The following is a 20,455-nucleotide window of genomic DNA, read 5'->3' as shown; positions in this document are numbered from 1 at the left end:
GCCCCTTGAAGACTGGCGGGTGGACATTGGGGAGGGAGCACGCGTCTAATGGGCCTGCGGTGCACAGAGAGGCTGGACAGGTCGCTCTCAGGGCGCCAGATCGCAGCTCCACCAGTTGGGAGCGGGTTTGGAAAAGAGGAGGTCCGGAGCGAGAGTGGGGTAGTGGCAAAGTGTCCTCGATGGAGAAGGGCATGGGCTGCTGGAAGTGCGATGGGACGGCTGGAGCGATGGCTGACACCCTGGCTGCCTTGGCTATATCCAGAGGTCCAAAGGGTAGGTTGAACTGCTGTGGAGAGCACACCTGACCTGGTCCTGCCTGCCTGCAGCCCGGAGGCAGAGCGTGCAAGGCCCAGGCAGGCCCGTCCCCCACCCCCCCTGGAGGGAGCCATGCAGCTGTTGAGCCGGGAAGGCCATAGTGTGGCCCACAACTCCAAGCGGCACTATCACGACGCCTTCGTAGCCATGAGCCGCATGAGGCAGCGCGGACTCCTGTGTGACATCGTCCTGCATGTGGCCACCAAGGAGATCCGTGCACACAAGGTGGTGTTGGCCTCCTGCAGCCCCTATTTCCACGCCATGTTCACAAGCAAGTACTTGTCTGGGTGGCACACAGGTCTTACTACAGGCCTGCAGGTGGACACCAACCTGACCTCCTGCTCTCTTGTCCCTACAGATGAGATGAGTGAGAGTCGCCAAACACACGTGACGCTACATGACATCGACCCTCAGGCCTTGGATCAACTGGTGCAGTTTGCATACACAGCTGAGATTGTGGTGGGCGAGGGCAATGTGCAGGTGAGGCTGCTGCCGTCCCCTAAGGCAGTCTTCCCAGTCTTCCTGAGTCCGAGGCCCTTGAGGCCATTCCCCACCTCTCCCAGTTCCTCTGCTTCCCCAGCACCCTTCTGCCTCACTCTCACTTCCGCGGCTGCAGACACTGCTCCCTGCTGCCAGCCTCCTGCAGCTGAATGGCGTCAGAGATGCCTGCTGCAAGTTCCTGCTGAGTCAGCTGGACCCCTCCAACTGCCTGGGAATCCGGGGCTTTGCCGACACACACTCGTGCAGTGACCTACTCAAGGCAGCACACAGGTACGTGCTGCAGCACTTCGTGGACGTGGCCAAGACCGAGGAATTCATGCTCTTGCCACTGAAGCAGGTAACATGCCAGCTGGGGTGCAGCCCAAACCATGCCCCAGCCCCAAGCCAGAAAACAAAACCCTAGCAACCAGCCCCACAACCCTTGTGCCCACCTCCTGGCCCACATTCACACCATGTCCTTCCCAGGGCTCTGGAATCTTGTTTCCATTTTGTGATTCCACCAGACTTTTACCCCATCCTGTCAACACATTCCTGCCAATAATCCCTACTTCCTGTTTTTGTGTCACTGTTATCACTGGTTTTAGGCTCCCTTAGAAACCAAATCTGTGCCTCTTGACCCTGCTTGGCCCCTCCCTGTAGGAACACTGATTGCCCAGCTGAAACTTCCTTCCCAGGCACTTTCAGGGCTCCCTGGGCACACAGGACCCTCCCCAGGTCTAAGGTCTGAGGGCCCCCATCTCCAGGTGCTGGAATTGGTCTCTAGCGACAGCCTAAATGTGCCTTCAGAGGAAGACGTCTACCGTGCAGTCCTGAGCTGGGTTAAACACGATGTGGACACTCGGAGGCAACATGTCCCCCGGGTGAGGCCAGGTCCTGAGTTTCCCATGTGTCTGGGAGGGACACAGGTGACTGAGACCTGGGTATACCTCATGGAGTCCCTGGCCTCTCCCGTCAGGGACCTAAATGGGGATAAGAACAGCACTTGGAGAACCCATCATGAAGATGATGTGGGCTTCGAGGCTGGGGCTCTGAGCCCTGGAGCAAGCGAGCCTGGGGGTCTCCCTGACCTTGGCACTCTCTGCCCCAGCTGATGAAGTGTGTGCGGCTGCCCCTTCTGGGCCGTGACTTTCTGCTGGGCCATGTGGATGCTGAGAGCCTTGTGCGGCATCATCCTGACTGCAAAGACCTGCTTATTGAGGCCCTCAAGTTCCATCTGCTGCCCGAGCAGAGGGGCGTCCTAGGCACTAGCCGCACTCGGCCCCGGCGCTGCGAGGGTGCTGGCCCTGTGCTCTTTGCTGTGGGTATGCCCGCCTAGCCCTTCCTCCTTCATGTTGCTTCCCTGAACCTTCCATCTTCATGCCCAGCACAAGCCCAACTTGCACTGATCTGCTCTTCCCTCCTCCTCCATCCAGGGACCTCTCAAGTGTCTGTAGGGTCTGAGCCACCAGTGTAACCCAGCCCCCATGTCTTCTCATCTTGGACACCCATGGCCCTTAACCTCCCACTCGTTGTGTACCTGGGCCCTTCCTGCCCTTTCATCCCTCACCAGGCGGTGGGAGCCTATTTGCCATCCACGGGGACTGTGAAGCATATGACACCCGGACCGACCGCTGGCATGTGGTGGCTTCCATGTCCACACGTCGAGCCAGGGTGGGAGTGGCTGCTGTCGGAAACAGGCTGTATGCTGTGGGAGGGTAAGCCTAGCAGTCACACTTGGGGAGGGGGCTCTGCACAAATGTGCTAGGCCAGCTGTGACGAGTAATGGAACCCTTTCCTAGCTACGATGGGACTTCAGATCTGGCTACTGTGGAGTCATATGACCCTGTGACCAATACGTGGCAGCCTGAAGTGTCCATGGGCACTAGGCGAAGCTGTCTGGGTGTAGCTGCCCTGCACGGGCTTTTGTATGCGGCTGGCGGCTACGACGGGGCTTCCTGCCTCAACAGGTAATAGCTGGGGTTGGAGGCCCAGTGGCCTCACAGGGTTGGTTCAGCTGCAGGAGGTGAGGCTGTCACGCCTGCCTGGAGGAACAAGTTCCACCTATCCCAGGGTCCCCAAGGCTGCTTCACCTCAGGCCATAGCAGCACCAAAGCCTAGGCTCTTTTCTGCCCCTTTTCTTCTCTGGGGCCCTCTCTTCCAGTCCAGGGGCTGGCCTCAGGGTGGCATTTGCCCAGGATCATGCAGGCACCCCCGTGACCTGTGCCAACCCGGCAAGCCTTGCTGTCTGCTGTGGTAAGACTCTGATGTCAGAGTTTTGTGGTGCCCAGCAGGGGGTTTCAGCCATACCCTGGGAGGACAGGCCCTGGGGCAGGATGACTTCTCTGTCCTGGCTGATGGTCAGCAGCCATCTGGTGCCCACAGCGCTGAACGCTACGACCCCCTGACGGGAACATGGACATCCATTGCTGCCATGAGCACCAGGAGGCGATATGTGCGTGTGGCCACACTCGGTGGGTAACAGCGCCTGCTTTCTGTGCACCTACCCTCCTGCCTGCCCTCACCTCACACCCAGCAGGAGCACCAGGGTGTGTTGTTTTCCTACAGATGGGAACCTGTATGCCGTGGGTGGCTATGACAGCTCCTCACACCTGGCCACTGTGGAGAAGTATGAGCCCCAGGTGCATAACGCACTCCAATGATGACCACCCCTCCCCAGTACTCTCTGGGGTTGTGCACCCCAAAGTAGGTGCTCTTAGTGGGAGGGATACCCTTGTTGACTTAGTCTCCAACCTGTACTCTCACCACTGCAGGTGAACTCATGGACCCCCGTGGCCTCCATGCTGAGCAGGCGAAGCTCTGCTGGCGTGGCAGTACTAGAAGGCGCCTTGTATGTGGCAGGGGGAAATGATGGAACCAGCTGTCTCAACTCAGTGGAGAGATACAGTCCCAAGGCTGGCGCCTGGGAGAGTGTGGCACCCATGAACATCCGCAGGTCCGAAGTCAGGGGTGGTTAGTGGACAGTTCCAGCCACCACAGAGGGCGGTGCTGGGCATGTGCCATTGGGGGGAGCTGTTCTCTCACCCTGGCCCCACCCCTGGGGCTCCCCACTCAAACCCCACCCCTCCAGTAGCTCCCCTCCTAATCCCTTGCCCAGCCTCACTGTGGTCTTCCCACCCCCAGGAGCACACATGACTTGGTGGCCATGGACGGATGGCTGTATGCTGTGGGGGGGAATGATGGCAGCTCCAGCCTCAACTCCATTGAGAAGTACAACCCAAGGACCAACAAATGGGTGGCTGCCTCCTGCATGTTTACACGGCGCAGCAGCGTAGGCGTGGCAGTGCTGGAGCTGCTCAACTTCCCACCACCATCCTCACCTACACTGTCCGTGTCCTCTACCAGCCTCTGACCTACAGTATGGACTGCACAGAGTCCCTACATGCCTTAAGCCCACAGGGTGGCCCCTAAACCTCCTTGTCCCCGGCTGGCTGCATGTCGGAGTCAGGGTCCACAGCTCCCACCAGGGACATCTTGCACCGTCTGTCCACGTCTGCGTTCATTCCTCAGTTGTTGTCTGTATGTGTGCCATTTATTTATTGAGATTATTTATTGATGGAGAAGCAGCACTGCAGCTACCAGTTTAAATGTTTACTCTGCAAGCGTGGCTCTCTGTGTGGGGACCAGGCTGCTCTCCAGAGTTTCTTCCCCACTTCCTGCCAGGGGCAGTAGGAGTGATGATGGTGGACACTCCCTGCAGGAGGATTAGGAGCAGGAAGGGGTGCAGACCCCTAGCCCATGCTTCTCACAGTGCTCTTATCTGGCCTAGCCAAGCACTCCCTGGGAAGGGCACTAAGCAGGCTTGTGTCTTGTCTGCAGTTGGTGTCTTCTGGATCTTGTATGGGGCTGGGCACACATAAGCACTCAGACCCTACACAGCAATATGAGCCAACTTGAACAATAAACATGCTTCTTGGGCTCCACGGGTTGGAGGCTGTATCCATCTCTGGCCCTTTTTGTCATCTTGTAGAGCTGCAGCACAGCCTAGGGTTCTGTCGGCCCAGGATGAGGACCTGTGAGCTGAGTTACTGCATTAGTGTCAGAGCTTCAAGGCTGTATTTAGCGCCCAGGTGGGGAAGGGTCTGTGGTGTCCTCTGTGACAAGTAAAGTTGGTTGCCATCCTGGTCCTCGACTGTTCCTGTCACACTCCAGACTCGAGGTGGCAGGTACAAGTGGGATACAAGCTTCCCACCTCACCAACACTATCCTAGGCACCTGGGAATCCTGTAGCTACCTTCCTGTATTTGGTGAAGTCTTGGAGACCCTGATTTCATCCTTGGGTGATGACTGACCCCAGACAAGAGGAGCTGGGGAAAAAGTCTTGGCTTCCCCTTCCTCGTGCCATGGCAGCTAAGAGTCATAGACACATCCCCTACCACCCTGGTGACTCAAGAGACCAACTAGAGTTATGGAAACAGGATATGTACTCAGGTTCAGGGTGGACAGCTGGAGGGGGAGGGGTTCCTGGGTTCACCAAATTCCAATGCCCAGGTACTTCTGACCTGAATATAAGCAGCAGGCTCACAGACCTGGCCCAGGTGGCCCCTCCTGTCTAGACCAGAGGCTGAGGTGGGGGCTATTGTCCCGTCAGAGATGTCCTCTCCCTCCTGCCCCAAGGCCTGCCAACCCCTTTGTGGAAAGAAGTCATTTATGGAAGGCTGGGTTCCTCCAGTGAGGCCAATCCCTCCCAGAAAAGCCCCTCCCTGCCCATCCCCTGGTTGGGGCAGAACATCCATAGCCCCGCCTACCATGGGGAGGCGGGGGCAAGAGCCTCCTGTAGGACCCAGAACTGGCAACCAGCTCGGCCCAGGCCAGCCAGCCGCAACCACCCATGGGAAACAGCCAGTGTGTCCCTCAGGCCCCCAAGAGGCTGCGGGCCTCCTTTTCCAGAAAGCCCTCGCTGAAGGGAAATAGGTGAGAGGCAAGGCCTCAGCCATCTGGACACAGGGTCTCAACCTGTTTCCAGTGTCATGCCATGAGCCCCTTTCCCTTGTCCTCAGAGAAGACAACTCCAGGAAGCTGGCTGGCTTGTTTGGTGTGGAGGCTGGCTCCGATGGGGACACAGCGGCTGACAGGATCTTCTACTACATCCCTGGGACGGTGAGCAGAGGGGCGTGTCCCTCTGGAGCGTTGTCCTCGCATGTTGCTGGGCTTGGGGTCTGAGTGGCTCTGGCTCTCAGGTTGACTGTGTGTGTGACAGTGTATACATTATGTCTTCCTGGGCAGCAGGGGGGACAGGATGGGACCCAGATCCAAAGCGGAGGTGAGGAAGTGGACACTGCCCCACCCAGGCAGCTCATCTACTGAAAGTGGGCGAGAACGAAACTGAGAGGCACTGAGTCAGTCTTGAGCAGCTCTACAGGTGGCCAGGGCGGGGCCTTCAGTTTTGAGCCAGGCTGTTACCCATGCCAAGCCTCAGTTTCTCCCTGGGGTATTCTGCAGGTAGCTGCTATCAGTATCAGACCACAGCAACCCTCTACAGTGGCCACCACTGTATCCCCCACACAACAAGGGGGCAGCCCCAAGCCCCTGTCCACCTCCACCCCACTCCCCCAGGACTGAGGGCCAGCTAGGGGAGAGACCCAGCCCTTTTCCCAACATGCTGGCATTAGGCTGACAGGTCTGTCAGGAGGGCCCTGACCACTACAGACAGCCGTCTCCTTTGAAACTGTACCAGCCGGGGTGGGTGGGTTCTGCTATGCCCCAGGCATAGCAGGAAAGAATGTATGTGACTCTGGGCCAGGAGCACAGGCAGAGCTCTCACCCTGCACTCCTGGAGACAGCTGGCATGGACTTTGAGAGCCCACCTCTCCCACCTGCTGTGACACCCATGCTATCCCCTCTCTATTCTCTGAGGTCCCAGGGCTCCCCACAGGCAAGTAGAAGGCTCCTAAACCATGCTGCCTCAGAGAAGTGGGTGGAAGAGGGTAGCTGGCCTGGCCCAGTTGGGTCCCTCCACGTGGCCTCCACGTGGCCACATCTCAAATCCTGCCTCCAACTGCTTGGGCCCAATTTGCATTATAGGATGCTGGGGAAGTCCTGGGAGGCATGGTGGCCCTAGTGGTCCTCCTTTGCCCAGACATCCAGACACCATATCTGGAGAAGGGGTAGGACTCAGTGAGCCAGAAGGGTGGAGTCAGGGGAGGGGCTCTGGCCAGGAATAGAGCTGGGCACCTGAACTCTGTAGTGGATTGTGCACCTCTGCAGTGAATTGGCCTTGCTACTTCTCCAAGCTGAGTCCTCACCAGGGCCCCGGGTCTGAGCCTGGGCTGCAGGACCAACTGCATAGCCCTACCTGATTCATGGCCTATTTTTTACAGCTGCCATCCCAGAGTCAGTTCCCACACTGGGTGTGGATGCAGAAGGCCTCACCCAGAGGCAGGGAGGCCAGGGAGCTGTGTGTCTGTCTGTTCACATTCCTGGGCTTGCCCAAGAGGCGACTCAGCTTGGTCAGGACACAGCAGCCCATGCAGGTGGCCCTTGGCATCCACCAAAGGCAGTGTGACCCCTACCCAGCTTAGCCTTGTCCAGCCCATTAGCACCCATCTCCTAGCTGACCCCTAATCTGATCTCAAACCCCCCATTTACAGAGAACTTTGAGCCAGTGTTGGCTAAATGTGTAGACAGTGACCCTCCCTCCCTCTCATCAGCAGACATGCATTACCCATCATCTCCAGCACATCCCAGGCCCTCTCCTAGCTCTGGTGACAGAGAAGAAAACTAAGTAGACAAAGACCTTGTTCCCATTCCCATGGAAGAGACAGACAAGACAAATAAGTGAGATATATGGCAAGTGAGACTGTGCTGACGAGATGAGAAGGAGAGATCTGGGCAAGGCCCTGAGGGGTGGAGTGGAGTTCAGGTTGTAGGGCCCCAGCAGAAGGAAGAGCAAGAGCAGAGGTCCTGAGACAAGCATGTCCCTGATTCAGAGGTAAGAGAAAGGGAAAGAAGTGGGTGAAAGGCTGGTCCTGGAGAACTCCCCCAGGACCTTTGTTTTTGCTATGAATAGGCTGAAGGTACATGCAGTGGTTGCCTAGAGCAGAGTGGCTGGCATAGGCTTTGGGGAGCTGGCTGACCCGGCTTTTCTGGCCCTAAGTTTATGGCTGTCATGTTGGTAGCTAGAATACGTACACCAAAGAGATTGGGAAAGGTTACAAATCAGGGCCTTTGCTTTTCTGATTTCTGCATAATTTTTGTTTGTTGTAGAACCAGGCAATGAGCGTTATTATCCCACCCAGGCACCCCAGGATCCTCTAGATCTGGGGAGGTTAGGAACTAAAGGAGGCCACACAGCATAGGAGATGATGAAGCTAAGGGTAGCCTCTACTGAGTCCCAGACTCACTGTCTGCCACTAGATCAGGCAGCTCCAATGTGGAGAAGCTACATGTGCCCACAGTGTTTTCACAGGGAAAAGGCTGTGGGTATGCTAGGGTCTGCACCTCTGTGTGCTCTGGATGTGTGCATCATGTGGTCTGTGTGGAGAGACCAGCCCTGTGTGTATTGGCTGAGGCTGCTGGCCCCATCGGCCCCTTCCTTGAGTCCCACTCCCCCAGGATGTCTCAGGCCTGGAAAGCCGGCCAGAAGGTCTGGAGCAGCCATTCCTGAGTGTCTTCAAGAAAGGCCGGCGGCGGATACCTGTAAGGAACCTGGGCAAGGTCGTGCACTACGCCAAGGTCCAGCTGAGGTTCCAACACAGCCAGGTGGGAGCCAGGGACAGGTGGTGACAGGCTTGGGGGACCAGCATCCTGCCAGCTCAGGCTGCCCCCAGAACCCCAGACTGGCAGCCCTCTCTCCACAGGATGTCAGTGACTGTTTCCTGGAGCTGTTCCCCTCCCACCTCTACTTCCAAGCCCATGGCTCTGAAGGCCTCACATTCCAGGTATGTGTTGGGGGAATACCAACAGAAGGAGGGGCTGTGCCCCTGGGACTCCACAGCCCTTCCTATCTTGTGCTTTGTCAGGGGCTGTTACCACTATCAGACCTGAGCATCTGCCCACTTGAGGGGTCCAGAGAGCATGCCTTACAGATCACAGGTGTGTGTCAGGTGCTTCCCTACCCAGGCCCAGGTCTGCATGCAGCCCTCAGAGAGGTACCTCCCCTGTTGGCTTCCTTGGACTCACCACCAGCCTGCTCTCTCCTCTGCCCCAGGCCCACTGCCTGCCCCCCTTCTTGTTCTCTGCCCCACCGAGGCTGAGCTCAGCAGCTGGCTGTACCATCTGGAGAAGCAAATGGCCCTGGTGGGGGGACTGCAGCACTGCCACACAGCACCCCCACAGGTCAGTGCCCTGAACCTGCAGACCCCTCCCCGATCCCGGTCCCCCCTGGCTGCCCTGACCTCCTGTTCCTTAGGGACCCCTGAGGAATGAGCTCCCCTGGACTCTGCAGTGCCCTCTGAACCCAATGAGGAAGGCAACAGGGCGCAAACCACTGGGTGGCGCCATCTGTGCCTCCAGGGTCAAACTACAGCACCTTCCCTCAAAGGTGGGTGTGAGGAAGTGGGGGGTAGGACCAGGCCTGGGTACCCCAGCCCACTCTGTCCTCTGACCCTCACAGGAGCAGTGGGACCGGCTCTTGGTCCTGTACCCAGCATCCCTGGCCATCTTCTCTGAGGAGCCAGATGGGCTCAGCTTTAAGGTGGGCCCTCCTCCATCCCCAGGCCACCCCAGGCGAGCAGTATGTGTGGGGGTGGGGCAGCAGCTCAAGAGAAACCTGTATTTCAGGGCCTGTTGGGACAGTGTACGTGGCCCCACCCATCCATCCCCATTGCCCTGGTCACTCTGGTCTCAGCTTTGAGCAGCTCTTCCTGTGAGAACCTCTGTGTGCTCTGGGCCAAGTGTGTCCCTTGTGTGCAATCACAGCTACTGAAAAGCATGCACAGGGGCTTCACTTCCAGGGGCCAATCCCCACAAGTGTCTTCCTGCACCTGCCATGGACAGGTGCAGGCCACCAGAGACTCAAGATTGTCCCCAGGACAGACAGGGAACTGCCTGGCCTCCTGTCAGCTATGTTAGTGTCCAGCACAGCTCCAGAGAAGACAAAGGGGCGGGGCCAGGCTGGAGCTGGGTTTGCTTCTTGCTGGGATTTGTCCTCACTTGTTGCATCTGCAGGGGGAGCTGCCACTCAGTGCCATCCACATCAACCTGGAGGAAGAGGAGAAGCAGATTCGCTCCTTCCTGATAGAAGGTGCCCTGGGCTCTGCTTGGCTGGGCTGTGGGGAGAGGGCATGAGCCCAGTGGATGCCCCAGCACTTTACTGGGGCTCTGTGGGTTACACCCCATACTGGCAGGCCCCTACCTCATGTCTCTGTATACCAGGCCACCTCATCAACACCATCCGAGTGGTATGTGCCAGCTACGAAGACTACAGCCACTGGCTGATCTGCCTTCGAACTGTCTCCCGCAGAGATGGGGCATCCTTGCTGCCCAGCCTCGAGAGCCCCCCAGGGCTGCAGGAGCCCACACGGGTGAGGGTCTGAGGGCCCCACAGCTCAAGCTCTGGGAACAGAGGCTGGGGCTGGGCATGGGTCAAGGAGATGGATCAGTTACCCACTCACCTCTGGCTGCCCAGGTTGTGGGTGGGGGCCGAGGTTCACTCTCATCGGATGGACGGACCAGCTGGGACTCAGGGTGCCCAGCACCATCCTCTGCCTGCACCAGCCACTTTCTCCCTGAGTCCTTCATGCCATCCACTGTGGACTGTCCTGCCTGGCCTGCACCTGTGAGTACCTAGAGTGGCAGAGGAGGGCTGGAAGTTGGGTTTCATTGCTCCCCATCCCAAGGCTGGACCCTGACTCTTCAAAGAGGGGGCTCATCCTGGAGGGAACACTGCAGCCTCAGAGAATGGGGAGGGCAGGGAATTCTCTGGAAGGTCTTTGGTCTCCACAGGATCAGACCAATCCCAGCTGTGCCAGCGTTGATCAACGGAGGGCAGAGCTGAGACGTGGTGGCAGCAGCCGGTCACCCAGGGGCAAGGCCCGAAGGGAGGCACCTGGCCCATCAGCACCACTGCACCTGGACTTGGCCCAAGTAGGCTCCAGGCCGCTCTCCCCACTGCCTCCACCTCCCTGGCTCTGTCTCTCACCCTAGATCAGTGGTGGTGAACCTATGGCACGCATGCCGCTGTGGGCCATTTGTATCATCTAAAAGGTTCACCATCACTGGTTTAGGTGGTCCTGGAGCCCCCGTGGGCCTCTGCTTAGAGGACAGGAGGCTCTAGCTTCTTCTGCCTTGAAGAATCTCTCTTCCTTCTGTGCCCTGCAGGTGGGCAGGCTGAGGCTGGAGGGTGGCCCAGAAGCCCCAGAACACTCTCTAGAGGCTTCACACTCGCCGCTCTATGCTGACCCCTATACCCCACCTGCCACTTCCCACCTCAAGATCACAGATGTCCAGGGCTTGGATGAGGTCAGTCCTCTGCTGGGCCATGGGGCTGCATGTGCCAATGGCCTGAGGCCTTCTCAGGACTGATTGGAGACCAAGGGGTTTCTGGGGCAGTGGTCCTTGGGTTCTACCATGGCCCAGCCCAGGGCCTCAGATTACCCACATTTTCCTGACAGTTCCTCAGTGTGATGCAGAGCTCACCTGGACCTGAGCCTTCAAGCCCATTCCCCTCGGTCCCTGTGTCTGTGCCTGTCTCAGACCCCAGCCTGTCCAGACTCTCCAGGTCTCCTGGACCTCCAGATCACCACTTGCTTTCCAAGAAGGGAGCCTTGTGGTTCCGAGCCTCTCAGAGGCACCGAGGCTCCACCAAGGGCCGGGGCCTTCAGCCCTCAGACTCCCCTCAACTTGTGAGTTTCAACTCCCAAACTGGTATCAAAAGGCCCTAGGATTGAAGGGTGCAGTGTGGGGGCATGGGGCTCCTAGGAATCTGAAGGGGAAGGAGAAAAGCAAGAGAATACGGGACAAGCAGAGACCAGGGACAGGGACTGAGGTCTTCAGGACAGGGGTAGGGCAGCAGGAGGAGAGAGTGTAGACCCAGGGTCATAGGCAGGAGGGTCTGGTAGATTTGACATGCTGATCACCCAAATTATCAGACTTGTGGTTTGGGGTTCCCAGGTCTCTCTTACCAGCGAATGTTCATCCAGCCCACCTCTCCCAGGTGAGTGAGGGTCCTGCTTCCTTCTGGGATGAGCAACAGGGAGTTGGCTTTCTGCAAGCCAACACTTCTCCGCAACCCCCCCCCAACAGATGTCAAGTCCCCCATCTGGAACAAGACTTCATCTCCTTCCAACCAGAAGTGCCCACAGCTCAGAAGGCCTGAGGCAGAGGCGGGGTTCATCCAGTGGATCTGATGGCCCATTGGCAGGGCTGCCTCTCAGAACCACAGCCTGCCAGTGCCAGCCCTGCCAGGGTATCTGCAGTGCCCTCAGTACCCCATTGCCCCACATCACCTGTACAGTCAGGGTCTAACCCCAGCAGGCTAAGGGCACATCCAAACCCTGAGGGCAGAGAAGCCCCCACCCCTGGCCCTGGCTCCCCAGCTTCACCAGCAGCTGTAGCAGCCAGGAAGAGATGCCTTATCCCTAGGGACACTGTGGTTAGTCTGGTTGACCACAGCCTAGGGAAGGACACTAGGGAGGTCCTGGGGAACCACAGGAGCCTCCCCAGATGGAGGGGACCTGAAGAGAAAAATGGCTGGAGTGGAAGTGGTGTGGATGTGAAGATCAGAGGGCTGAGCAAGCCTGTGAGGGTCAGAGTATGTGAGGTCTGAGGGCACACGGGTCAGAGGTCAACAAGGTGTGAGTTTCAAGTGCAGAAGTATGAGTACGAGTACATAGCAAGAATGGTGAGAGAGTCCTATATTGCTGGCTGTGTAGGGAAGGGCTGGTTAGAGACACTGATGCCATAAACAAGAAAGGGGAGTTTTTATTGGTTTTGAGTCTCTATGTTCTTGCTGAGCAGTAAGGGGTTCTCACCATCCTGGGGACCCTGAGTTCTGCCTCCTGAATCCACCCACTGCTCTTTCACCTTGGGTCTTTCACCTACCTCTCTGCCCATCTCTGACTCCTGGGACCATCCTAAGAGCCCAGTTCTTCCATCTGAGGCCACCAAGTTCTCTGTATCCTTGACTATGGCTCCCTAGAGGAGCCCAGACCCTGCCCACTGTCCCACCCTGTAGAGACTGCAGGATCTGCCTTGGAGGCATCCTTTGGGCACCTGCTCATTGACTCCAGCGGGCACTCAGCCGGGTCTTGGCCATAGACCTCAGGCCTTAGGGTTCAGAGGGGCCTGTGAGGTCCTTGCCATCCTAACCTATAATGCACAAGGTGTAATCCCTGGAAAACCACTCCCACCACCTTCTATGCCACCTAGTGTCCCCATCCCAGGCCCACTAGACCCAGTGGGACCTTGCTGCTCTCTGACACTCCTAATTCCAGGGCCCTTTCCTGTAACACATTCCACCTATGTATCCGACCAGATGAAATAAAGGGTATCCAGTTAAGTTAGATTTCAGATAAACAACAAGGAATTTCTTAGTACAAGTATGTCTCAAATATTACATCTGAAATCCAGCTTTAACTGGGTGCCTTGTGTTTTATTTGCTAATGTGGTACCTATTAACTAGCTCCTTGCTCATCCTCTACCCACCCAGAATTACAAGTCTCCTCTCCCCTCAGGTGTGGGTAATGACCCTGACCTTGGCCCCTGGCTGGCCCCTCATGTGGGGTCCCAGGGAGCCAGCAACCAAGGACACTGGTTCCTTCCTGCATACTGTAGAAGTCCGGGGTTCCAGGCTAAGGAGGAGGGCAGCAGTTCATCCTGGACATCTCTGTTCATCTCCTTGTCTTGAGTCTTCCTAGACCAGGCCTGGTCCTAGGAGCTAGAGCTGGGGTCATGGCTGGGGCTGGAGCTGGTGCTGCGCCCTTGCCTCACCTGCCGGCGGAAGTAGCGGATAGCAGAGATGGTGCCAATATTGGCCAGCAAGACTGCAAGGGAAGCACAAGTTTTCCTGGGTGCCAGTCCAGCCCACATGACTGATCTAGTCCTCAAAGGGCAAAACAACCAGCAGGCAAGGACAGTGGGCTGGACATGGGCCAGCAATTGGTGGGTATAGTTTGGGAGAAACCCATGCTTCCCCATGCACCCCATCTCTACCCGCGCAGAAGGTAAGACTGGGCACTGTGGCCCCTTGGTTTGGTTTGAGGCACCAGTTCCCTCTGCCCCTGTGGCCCCCAAACCTGTTTTCCAAGCATCTGGGGTTTGTAGATCTGAGGTTCTTACAGCCCATGTGGCAAGGGCTACAAACACCAGACACATGTCATTCTGACTGAAGGTAAATGAAGTGAGGGGTCGCCGGAGCTCTCCTTGGAAAAAGAAGTTCACCCTTAACTCAGCTGTTCACTGTGAAACACATCTGTCCTGAGACATGCCTGCCCAGACACATCTGCCTTAGGACACATCTGTTCTGGGACACGACACGTCTGTCCTGGACACGCCTGCCTAGACATACCTGCCCTAAACACATCTGCCCTACACACCCACCCTGGACAGGTCTGTCCTCTGATGTGTATGAGTCACATCTTCCTTGTGATGTCTCCTCAGAGGCCCTGGGTAGCATATTCACACTTGCATCAGGATAGTTTGGGGTGTTACCATTTCCTGGTCTGCAGCATAGCTCCCAGAGGGAAAATCAGGAGTCTGCTCCCAGTGCCAGGCCGTGAAGGCAGCAAGGCCCCACTAGTGCCTGGGTCTGGTCTGGGCTACCATGTGTGAGCTAGAAAAATTTAAGCTTACCTTTCTCTTCCAGTAGGTCCCTGAGGACTCCCCACTGGCTGGGGACCTAGGATCCTCCCTGCCCTCCCCACATCCCTCCTGGCCTATCTCCCTGGACAGTGTGTTCTCAGAGCCTGGATGGGCCATGAGCCTGAGCAGCACCTACCTGCCCGCTTGGCTGCCAGGCTGAGCTGCTCCACTATGGCTGGGCCAGGCTCAGGTGGGGTCCTTGTCCCTATGTTCCTGGGGGTCTCCAAGGTCTGCAGCTGGAGAAGGGGAATGGGGGGCACCTCACCCCGAAACCTGTCCTCCCCCAGGAAGTGTTCATAGGCCTCAGGGATAGAGAAGGGCACTGGGTCTCCAGGGGCCACAGTTGTTGCAGGGTCAGCTCCTGGAGGTGGACTGGGGGAGCAGCTCCCCTGGTGCCCCAATGTCTGTGTGTGGAAGTCCCGGAAGAAAAATTCGCATATGTCCGGCCATTGGACATCACCCAGTGCCTGGCTGGCTATTTCCTCCTCATTGGAACCTTCCTCCTCCTCTTCCTCCTCCTCAATGGTATCACAAAAGAAGAACTCATAGGCCTCAGGGAGAGTCACTGCAAAGCAACTCCCAGACCCAGTACCTGCAGAAGCAGAGGGAGCAGGGGGTGGCAGGTGTTTGAGAATCCGAGGCTGGGGGGTCCGAGGCCCAACTGCCACTGCATCCCAGGTTGCAGACCCCTCGCGGCCCCCCACTGCCATCCCTGGAGTTGAGGGCCAGGCTGAAGCTGATGAAGGTGAACCTATAGCCTCTTTTGATCCTGGGTCCTCAGGGCTGGGCGCAGTCATGGAGAATCGTACTTTTTTCTTCTTGGGGAGTTGGGCAGGGCCTGGGGGAGGCTCCCCCAAAGTATGTCCAGGAGCCCCTCCAGGTTTCTCTTGGTGCCCTCTTGAAGGCACAGTTATCTGTGTCTCTATTATATCAGCCTTCATCTGGAGAATAGGATGCTGGGAGGGCGCCACAGCCTCAGCCCCAGGGACGGCTGTAGATGCTCCTACATCAGATTCAGTCCTGGAAGCAGAATGAGGCAGAGCCCTACCGGGCACAGCCACTGAGACAGGCAGATCCAAAAGCAGTTGAGGTATGGAGTCGGGTGTAGACAAGGCCACTTCAGGTTTGGGCTTGGTAGAGGTTATAGGTGGAGCTTCATCTGCCTCAGCCATGGAAGCAGCTCGATGAGCCTCTCGGACAGGTACAGAAGCCCTGTGTAACTCATCTCTGGGGGTCATTCTGGTCTGGTCTGTATGTTGCTCAGTTATGGGGACAGGAATGGAGAGAGCACCTGCAGAGTCTGGCTGAGGCTTGTTCTGGGCTCCTGCCATCGTCTTTGCTGTCCCAGCCCCAGACCCCTTACCCCTGGCCCCAGCCAGACCAAGGCTTTCCTTAGGCCTGGCCTCAGAGAGCTTTGCAAAGCCTGGTGAGGCCACAGCAGGCCCTGGGGTATCTGAGTATCTGCCCCCCTTGGCCCCTGCTGCACGCTTCTTCTTGCGGCCAGGGCTCCGCAGAAGGGTGTCAGGACTGTTGGGGGACTTTTGAGGGATGGCAGTGTGGCAGGGGGAATTAGAACTCTGGGGGGGCTCACCAGAGGGATTGGGGGCAGGGCCTTGCAGAAACCTCTGCATCGGGTCACTGGGATCTACTGACCCAAGAAAGGAGGAGCACTGGTCAGGAAGGGCAGTGCCCAAGCTGAAGGACAACAGAGCTTCAGGCTGTGCAGACGTGCCGGCTGCCTGCTTATTGGCCCCCAGAGCCAGGACTGGCTCACACAGAGACCTGCTGGCCAGCTGCCAAGTGGCCACACTGCCCTCCTCCTCACAGGCCTGACAGCTCTTTCCCTGGGATGCCAGTTGCCCAGTGAGGAGGGGTGGGGGCCCAGGTGGGCTGCTACCACTGCTGTCCCCTTGGTCAATGTCACTGGAAAAGAGCTCGTCCCCAGAAGCCAGACCAGCCTGTAAGAGGCCACACTCATCAGCGGTGGCTGAGAACTCCTCCCAGTCCTGGTCACTGAGCTGGACACTGTACTGGAAGTTGTCCATCACAGGTCAGCAGAGGCTCTGAAGTGGTGACATGACTTGGTGCCAGATGGGATCTTCAGGTGTCCAGGCTCCAGGCACAAGCCTACAAATGATGCCACTGTCCTGTGTACACTAGGGGAGACCCCCCTGCCCAGCTCTCCACCTCCACCCTGGAAGAAAGCAGAGCAGGGTCCCAGAGGAGAAGCTGTGCTTCTGTCAAATCTAATTTCTTCTGAATTATAAAATCCCCAACTCTCGCTTTCCCTATTTCCAAATCGGCTCCAAATGGCAACTTTATAATACACATTGTCACAGTCCTAAAACCAAATATATTATATATTAATGAAGTACACTAAAAACATGACATCTGTCATGTTTGAATTTTTGTTCCCAGAAATGCCATTCCTTCATCTCTGAGATTTCCTGATGGATGGGTAAGGCTCTCTTCCTCTGCTTCCCTCAACATGGTCTGTACTAAGGACAACCCACCAGGGGTCAGTTCCTCGGGTGATGGTCAGCCTGGCCTGTCCCAGGGTGCCCTATGAGACAGCTGGCTGCAGAACGTGGCTGTAGTATCCAGCAGGTGCCCAGCCTTCAAGGTGATGACCTTCCACTAGCCTTGGCTGGGACAGTTTTCCTCTGAGCTCACCAAGGTCACACTGTTGCTGGCTAGAGCCAGCTCAGGGTTCAGCAGGAAGGGCCTGGACCTGAGGTTGTGGAGCAGAGATCAGACCTTGGACCCCCAGTAACCCCTTCTGGCTAGCCCCAAGGTCTGCATCCCCACCCCAATTCTGCCTGGCTGCCCAAGGCCCCATTCTGCCACAGCACAGAGAACCAAAGTGAATCAAGCTGGAGGGGGCCTCCAGCTTCTGTCCCATGGGGGCTGCTCATCAGCTCTCATTCAGCTACTGCTAGACCCAGGCGGTGGAGGTCACTCTAGCTAGGACAGTCCTGAGCTGGAGATATCCAGAAGCCAGAGCACCATGGCTTCCTACCCACTGACCTACACCCTCTTTTTTGCCCTAGAGAAGCCTCTGAGGGGGTGGCCTGCCATTTGGACCCTTAGCCAGGAAGGAGAAGTTGACCATGTCCTACCTGAGTCTCAGCAGCCAGCAGAGCCGTGGAGCAGGGCATCTGAGTGCCTATCCCAAAGCAGCATGCTGCTGGGCTGGCTCTGGAAGCTCCACCCCCCACTGCCAAAAATACCCAGCCTCTGTGCTCACATGTGATCTGTGCCAGTGTCAGGGCCCAGGCCACAAATAGATGGCATTTGAGGGGCCTCCAGCTACTTGCGGGACTCCTTCCTAGGGCAAGGCCTGGCCCAAGCTGGCACCAGCCAAGGTCACATCAGATTCCAACCAGAGATGATGGGTGACCAGTGGATTAGCACTGTACAAGCCTTGCTGTCCCCAGCAGCAAGAAGCCTCCACTCACCCTACCCACTGGGGCCTTGCCTACTTGGCCTGAACTCCAAAGGCTCTTTTTATTTTCTTTTGGTACCAGAGATCGAACTCAGGACTTTGCACTTTCAAGGCAGGCATGGTGCCACTGTGCTAAATCCCCAGCCTGCAGGGCCCATTTCAAAGCCAGGTATTGCTGATCCTGTCATTGAGTCTGGGGCCAGGTGGGGGTACTCATTGCTGTCAGCGGAGGCCTCTCCAAACAGATTTGGACCTCAGGCCACAGAGAGGGTAGGGAAGGCCTGGAGGGACTGAGTAGGCTCACTCCTGATCTCCTGCCTCCAGAAGAGAACAGTGGGTGGCACAGCTTCTGTAATGGACCTCCCAACCTGTCTCTACAAACTTATCCATTTAACTAGGGGTCCAGGAGGACCCTTCTTTTGGGAGGAGGGTGTTGAACGCAGGACCTTCTCATTGAGCTTTGCCGCTACCCCTATTTTATTTTTTGTTTTCGGACAGGGTCTCACTAAACAGCTGGCTTTCAACTTTTTTTGATTCTCCTGCCTCAGCCTTTTCAGAAGCTGGGGTTACAGGCATGTGCCACTGTACCAGCATGGCATGAGTCATCTGTGAAGATGTCTCTTCAGGATTTGTGCCACCACTCTACCCCGTGTTAGTCAGCTTTCCCATTGCTGGGACCAAATACCTGACACTCACAATTTAAAGGAAGAAATTATTTATTTGGCTCCTCCCAGTTTCAGAGGATTCAGTCTCTGGTCAGCAAGCTCCAAGCAGAAACAACATGGCAGAGGGGCGTGGTGAAGGAAGATGCTAACTTAGTGGCAGCTGGGAAGCAGAGCAGGGAACCAGTGCAAGAGGGGAAGGGGCCAGGGGCCAGGCATAGACCTTGAGGTCAGGGCTCTGTGATCCATGAGACACACCCTAAACCCCTAGGCACCTCTCAAGCCAATCAAGTTGACAAGCTTAACCATCAGAGATATTTCGTTGATTCACAGTTTATTATTTATTCTGCTTCTTCCTTTTTGTGTGTGTATGGGGGAGAGAGTAGGGGGGAGATACTTAGGGTTTAACCTCAGGCATGAGGCATGCTGTGCAAGAACTCATCACTGAGGTACACAGCTGCAATTATCAATGCCTTTTTATGATCAGAAGTTTTACATTTTAACTTACTTGGTTTATCAACAATTTCCTTTATGCTTAGCACTTTTTGCTGACCTTTTAAATAACTCTGCCTGACCTCAAGCCATGGAGAAATCTTGCTGTGCGGGACTCGTGTGTGTGTGTGTGTGTGTGTGTGTGTGTGTGTGTGTGTGTGTTTGTAAAGTACATTCCCAGCCCTTTATGTTTTTTAACAAAAATTTTTAAAGTTTTAGACAGGGTCTTGCTAAGTTGCCCAGGCTGGTCTTCTTGTGATCTTCTGGCCTCCAAGTAGCTGAGATTACAGGCACATGCCACCATACCCAGACAAATAGTCTTTTCTGTTTTGTTTTGTTTTGTTTTCTCATTGAGTTTATTGGTACATTTTAGGTATACAGTAAGTTACATTCATCGTTGGGATCTTGTACCATTACATGACAGGGCTTGGTTCTCATTTTTCCCCCTTACCTCTGCCCTCCCTTCACCCCTTCTCCCTTCCCTATTTACAGATACTTTATTTTCATTTTTTAATTTTCTCATATTTTTTCTTTTCCCTTATCTCCTTTCCCCTACCCTTCCCCCACTTCCCCTACACCTTTAGCCCTTTTCTTCCTATTTCACATTGTCAACTATACCGTTAGGATCTTATGTATAGTTATAGTTTTTCACACCAGAGAAACTATTCGGTATTTACACATGTGTGACTTATTTATTTCACTTGAGTATATCCTCAATATTCATGTGGGTTTTTTTGTTTTTTTTTGTTTTTTTGTTTTTTTGGTACCGGGGCTTGAACTCGGGTCCTTGCGCTTGCAAGGCAGGCCACTGAACCGCTGAGCTAAATCCCTGGCCCTCATGTTTTTTGTTTTTTGAGACAAGGTCTCACTACGTAGTTCAGGCTGGTGTCAAACTCACTATGTAGCCCAAGGTAGACTTAAACTGTGGCAATCCTGCTGCCTCAGCCTCCCAGGTACTGGGATTACAGGAATGTGCCACCATGCCAGGCCTGGCCAGATATTCCTGCTTTAAAAAAAAATAAAACTTCATTTTTTTTAGTTTTCACACTTGAATCAGCAACGCACCTGGCATTGGTTTTCAGGGGTGGTGGCAGATAGGGTCACAGCCCAGTTTTATTCACATATGGGGCTCAGTGACCCCAGCCAGGCAATGTCACCCAGTCACAGCTTGAGAGGTACACACACGCAAGGCTGTGTACAAGGGCCCAGAGGTGAGCACCACACGACTGACCTGAGATGAGGCTTTGAAATGGGCTTCAGGATGATATGACCTGATGTAGGCTTTTAGAAAATGCTCTGACTA

General features: G+C 55.9%; 3 protein-coding genes across 9 annotated transcripts; 2 read left to right on the top strand and 1 right to left on the bottom strand.

Moving 5' to 3' along the window:
• Positions 1–6: 6 nt before the first annotated feature.
• On the top strand, positions 7–4,756 carry Klhl17 (kelch like family member 17). 3 transcript variants are annotated; one of them, XM_010627649.1, is made up of 12 exons: positions 7–586; positions 674–795; positions 932–1,153; positions 1,560–1,676; positions 1,904–2,117; positions 2,366–2,510; positions 2,595–2,762; positions 2,962–3,048; positions 3,178–3,266; positions 3,361–3,434; positions 3,567–3,748; positions 3,937–4,756. In XM_010627649.1, the coding sequence occupies exons 1-12, from the start codon at positions 388–390 to the stop codon at positions 4,163–4,165; spliced, it is 1,848 nt and encodes a 615-aa protein (XP_010625951.1). In that variant the 5' UTR covers positions 7–387; the 3' UTR covers positions 4,166–4,756. The 3 variants fall into 3 exon arrangements, with proteins under 3 accessions (XP_010625951.1, XP_010625952.1, XP_010625954.1); XM_010627652.2 differs by having other exon boundaries at positions 464–540; XM_010627650.1 differs by lacking the exon at positions 2,962–3,048.
• A 73-nt stretch (positions 4,757–4,829) lies between these two features.
• Plekhn1 (pleckstrin homology domain containing N1) lies at positions 4,830–13,624 on the top strand. Of its 2 annotated transcripts, XM_010627647.3 has the most exons (16): positions 4,830–5,727; positions 5,814–5,913; positions 8,368–8,514; positions 8,613–8,693; positions 8,775–8,847; positions 8,963–9,090; positions 9,164–9,295; positions 9,368–9,448; positions 9,922–9,997; positions 10,129–10,277; positions 10,382–10,531; positions 10,699–10,839; positions 11,074–11,214; positions 11,367–11,597; positions 11,866–11,908; positions 11,998–13,623. In XM_010627647.3, the coding sequence occupies exons 1-16, from the start codon at positions 5,645–5,647 to the stop codon at positions 12,099–12,101; spliced, it is 1,860 nt and encodes a 619-aa protein (XP_010625949.1). In that variant the 5' UTR covers positions 4,830–5,644; the 3' UTR covers positions 12,102–13,623. The 2 variants fall into 2 exon arrangements, with proteins under 2 accessions (XP_010625949.1, XP_010625950.1); XM_010627648.3 differs by lacking the exon at positions 10,699–10,839 and having other exon boundaries at positions 11,998–13,624.
• Perm1 (PPARGC1 and ESRR induced regulator, muscle 1) lies at positions 13,600–17,779 on the bottom strand. 4 transcript variants are annotated; one of them, XM_010627645.3, is made up of 4 exons: positions 17,673–17,779; positions 14,690–16,894; positions 13,989–14,114; positions 13,600–13,736 (listed from the first exon to the last, which is right to left on the bottom strand). In XM_010627645.3, the coding sequence occupies exons 2-4, from the start codon at positions 16,596–16,598 to the stop codon at positions 13,624–13,626; spliced, it is 2,148 nt and encodes a 715-aa protein (XP_010625947.1). In that variant the 5' UTR covers positions 16,599–16,894; positions 17,673–17,779; the 3' UTR covers positions 13,600–13,623. The 4 variants fall into 4 exon arrangements, with proteins under 4 accessions (XP_010625947.1, XP_019063511.1, XP_019063510.1 ...); XM_019207966.2 differs by having other exon boundaries at positions 13,989–14,111; XM_019207965.2 differs by having other exon boundaries at positions 14,690–16,747.
• Between the last annotated feature and the right edge of the window lie 2,676 nt (positions 17,780–20,455).

Source organism: Fukomys damarensis, unplaced genomic scaffold (assembly GCF_012274545.1).
Source record: "Fukomys damarensis isolate Sample0158 unplaced genomic scaffold, DMR_v1.0_HiC HiC_scaffold_23, whole genome shotgun sequence".
Classification (NCBI taxonomy): Eukaryota; Metazoa; Chordata; class Mammalia; order Rodentia; family Bathyergidae; genus Fukomys; species Fukomys damarensis.
The sequence above is the reverse complement of the archived record's forward strand: the minus strand, read 5'-3'. Positions and strand labels throughout refer to the sequence as shown.

Coding starts and splice junctions, on each gene's coding strand:
- Perm1 (XM_010627645.3), bottom strand. CDS start 16,598: ATGGACAACTTCCAGTACAGTGTCCAGCTCAGTGACCAGGACTGGGAG. Junction 14,115..14,689: donor CCTGGCAGCCAAGCGGGCAG/GTAGGTGCTGCT, acceptor TCTTTTTCCAAG/GAGAGCTCCGGCGACCCCTC. Junction 13,737..13,988: donor CCCAGATGCTTGGAAAACAG/GTTTGGGGGCCA, acceptor CTTCCCTTGCAG/TCTTGCTGGCCAATATTGGC.
- Plekhn1 (XM_010627647.3), top strand. CDS start 5,645: ATGGGAAACAGCCAGTGTGTCCCTCAGGCCCCCAAGAGGCTGCGGGCC. Junction 8,515..8,612: donor TGAGGTTCCAACACAGCCAG/GTGGGAGCCAGG, acceptor CTCTCTCCACAG/GATGTCAGTGACTGTTTCCT. Junction 9,296..9,367: donor TACAGCACCTTCCCTCAAAG/GTGGGTGTGAGG, acceptor TGACCCTCACAG/GAGCAGTGGGACCGGCTCTT.
- Klhl17 (XM_010627649.1), top strand. CDS start 388: ATGCAGCTGTTGAGCCGGGAAGGCCATAGTGTGGCCCACAACTCCAAG. Junction 2,511..2,594: donor AGGCTGTATGCTGTGGGAGG/GTAAGCCTAGCA, acceptor ACCCTTTCCTAG/CTACGATGGGACTTCAGATC. Junction 3,749..3,936: donor GCACCCATGAACATCCGCAG/GTCCGAAGTCAG, acceptor TCCCACCCCCAG/GAGCACACATGACTTGGTGG.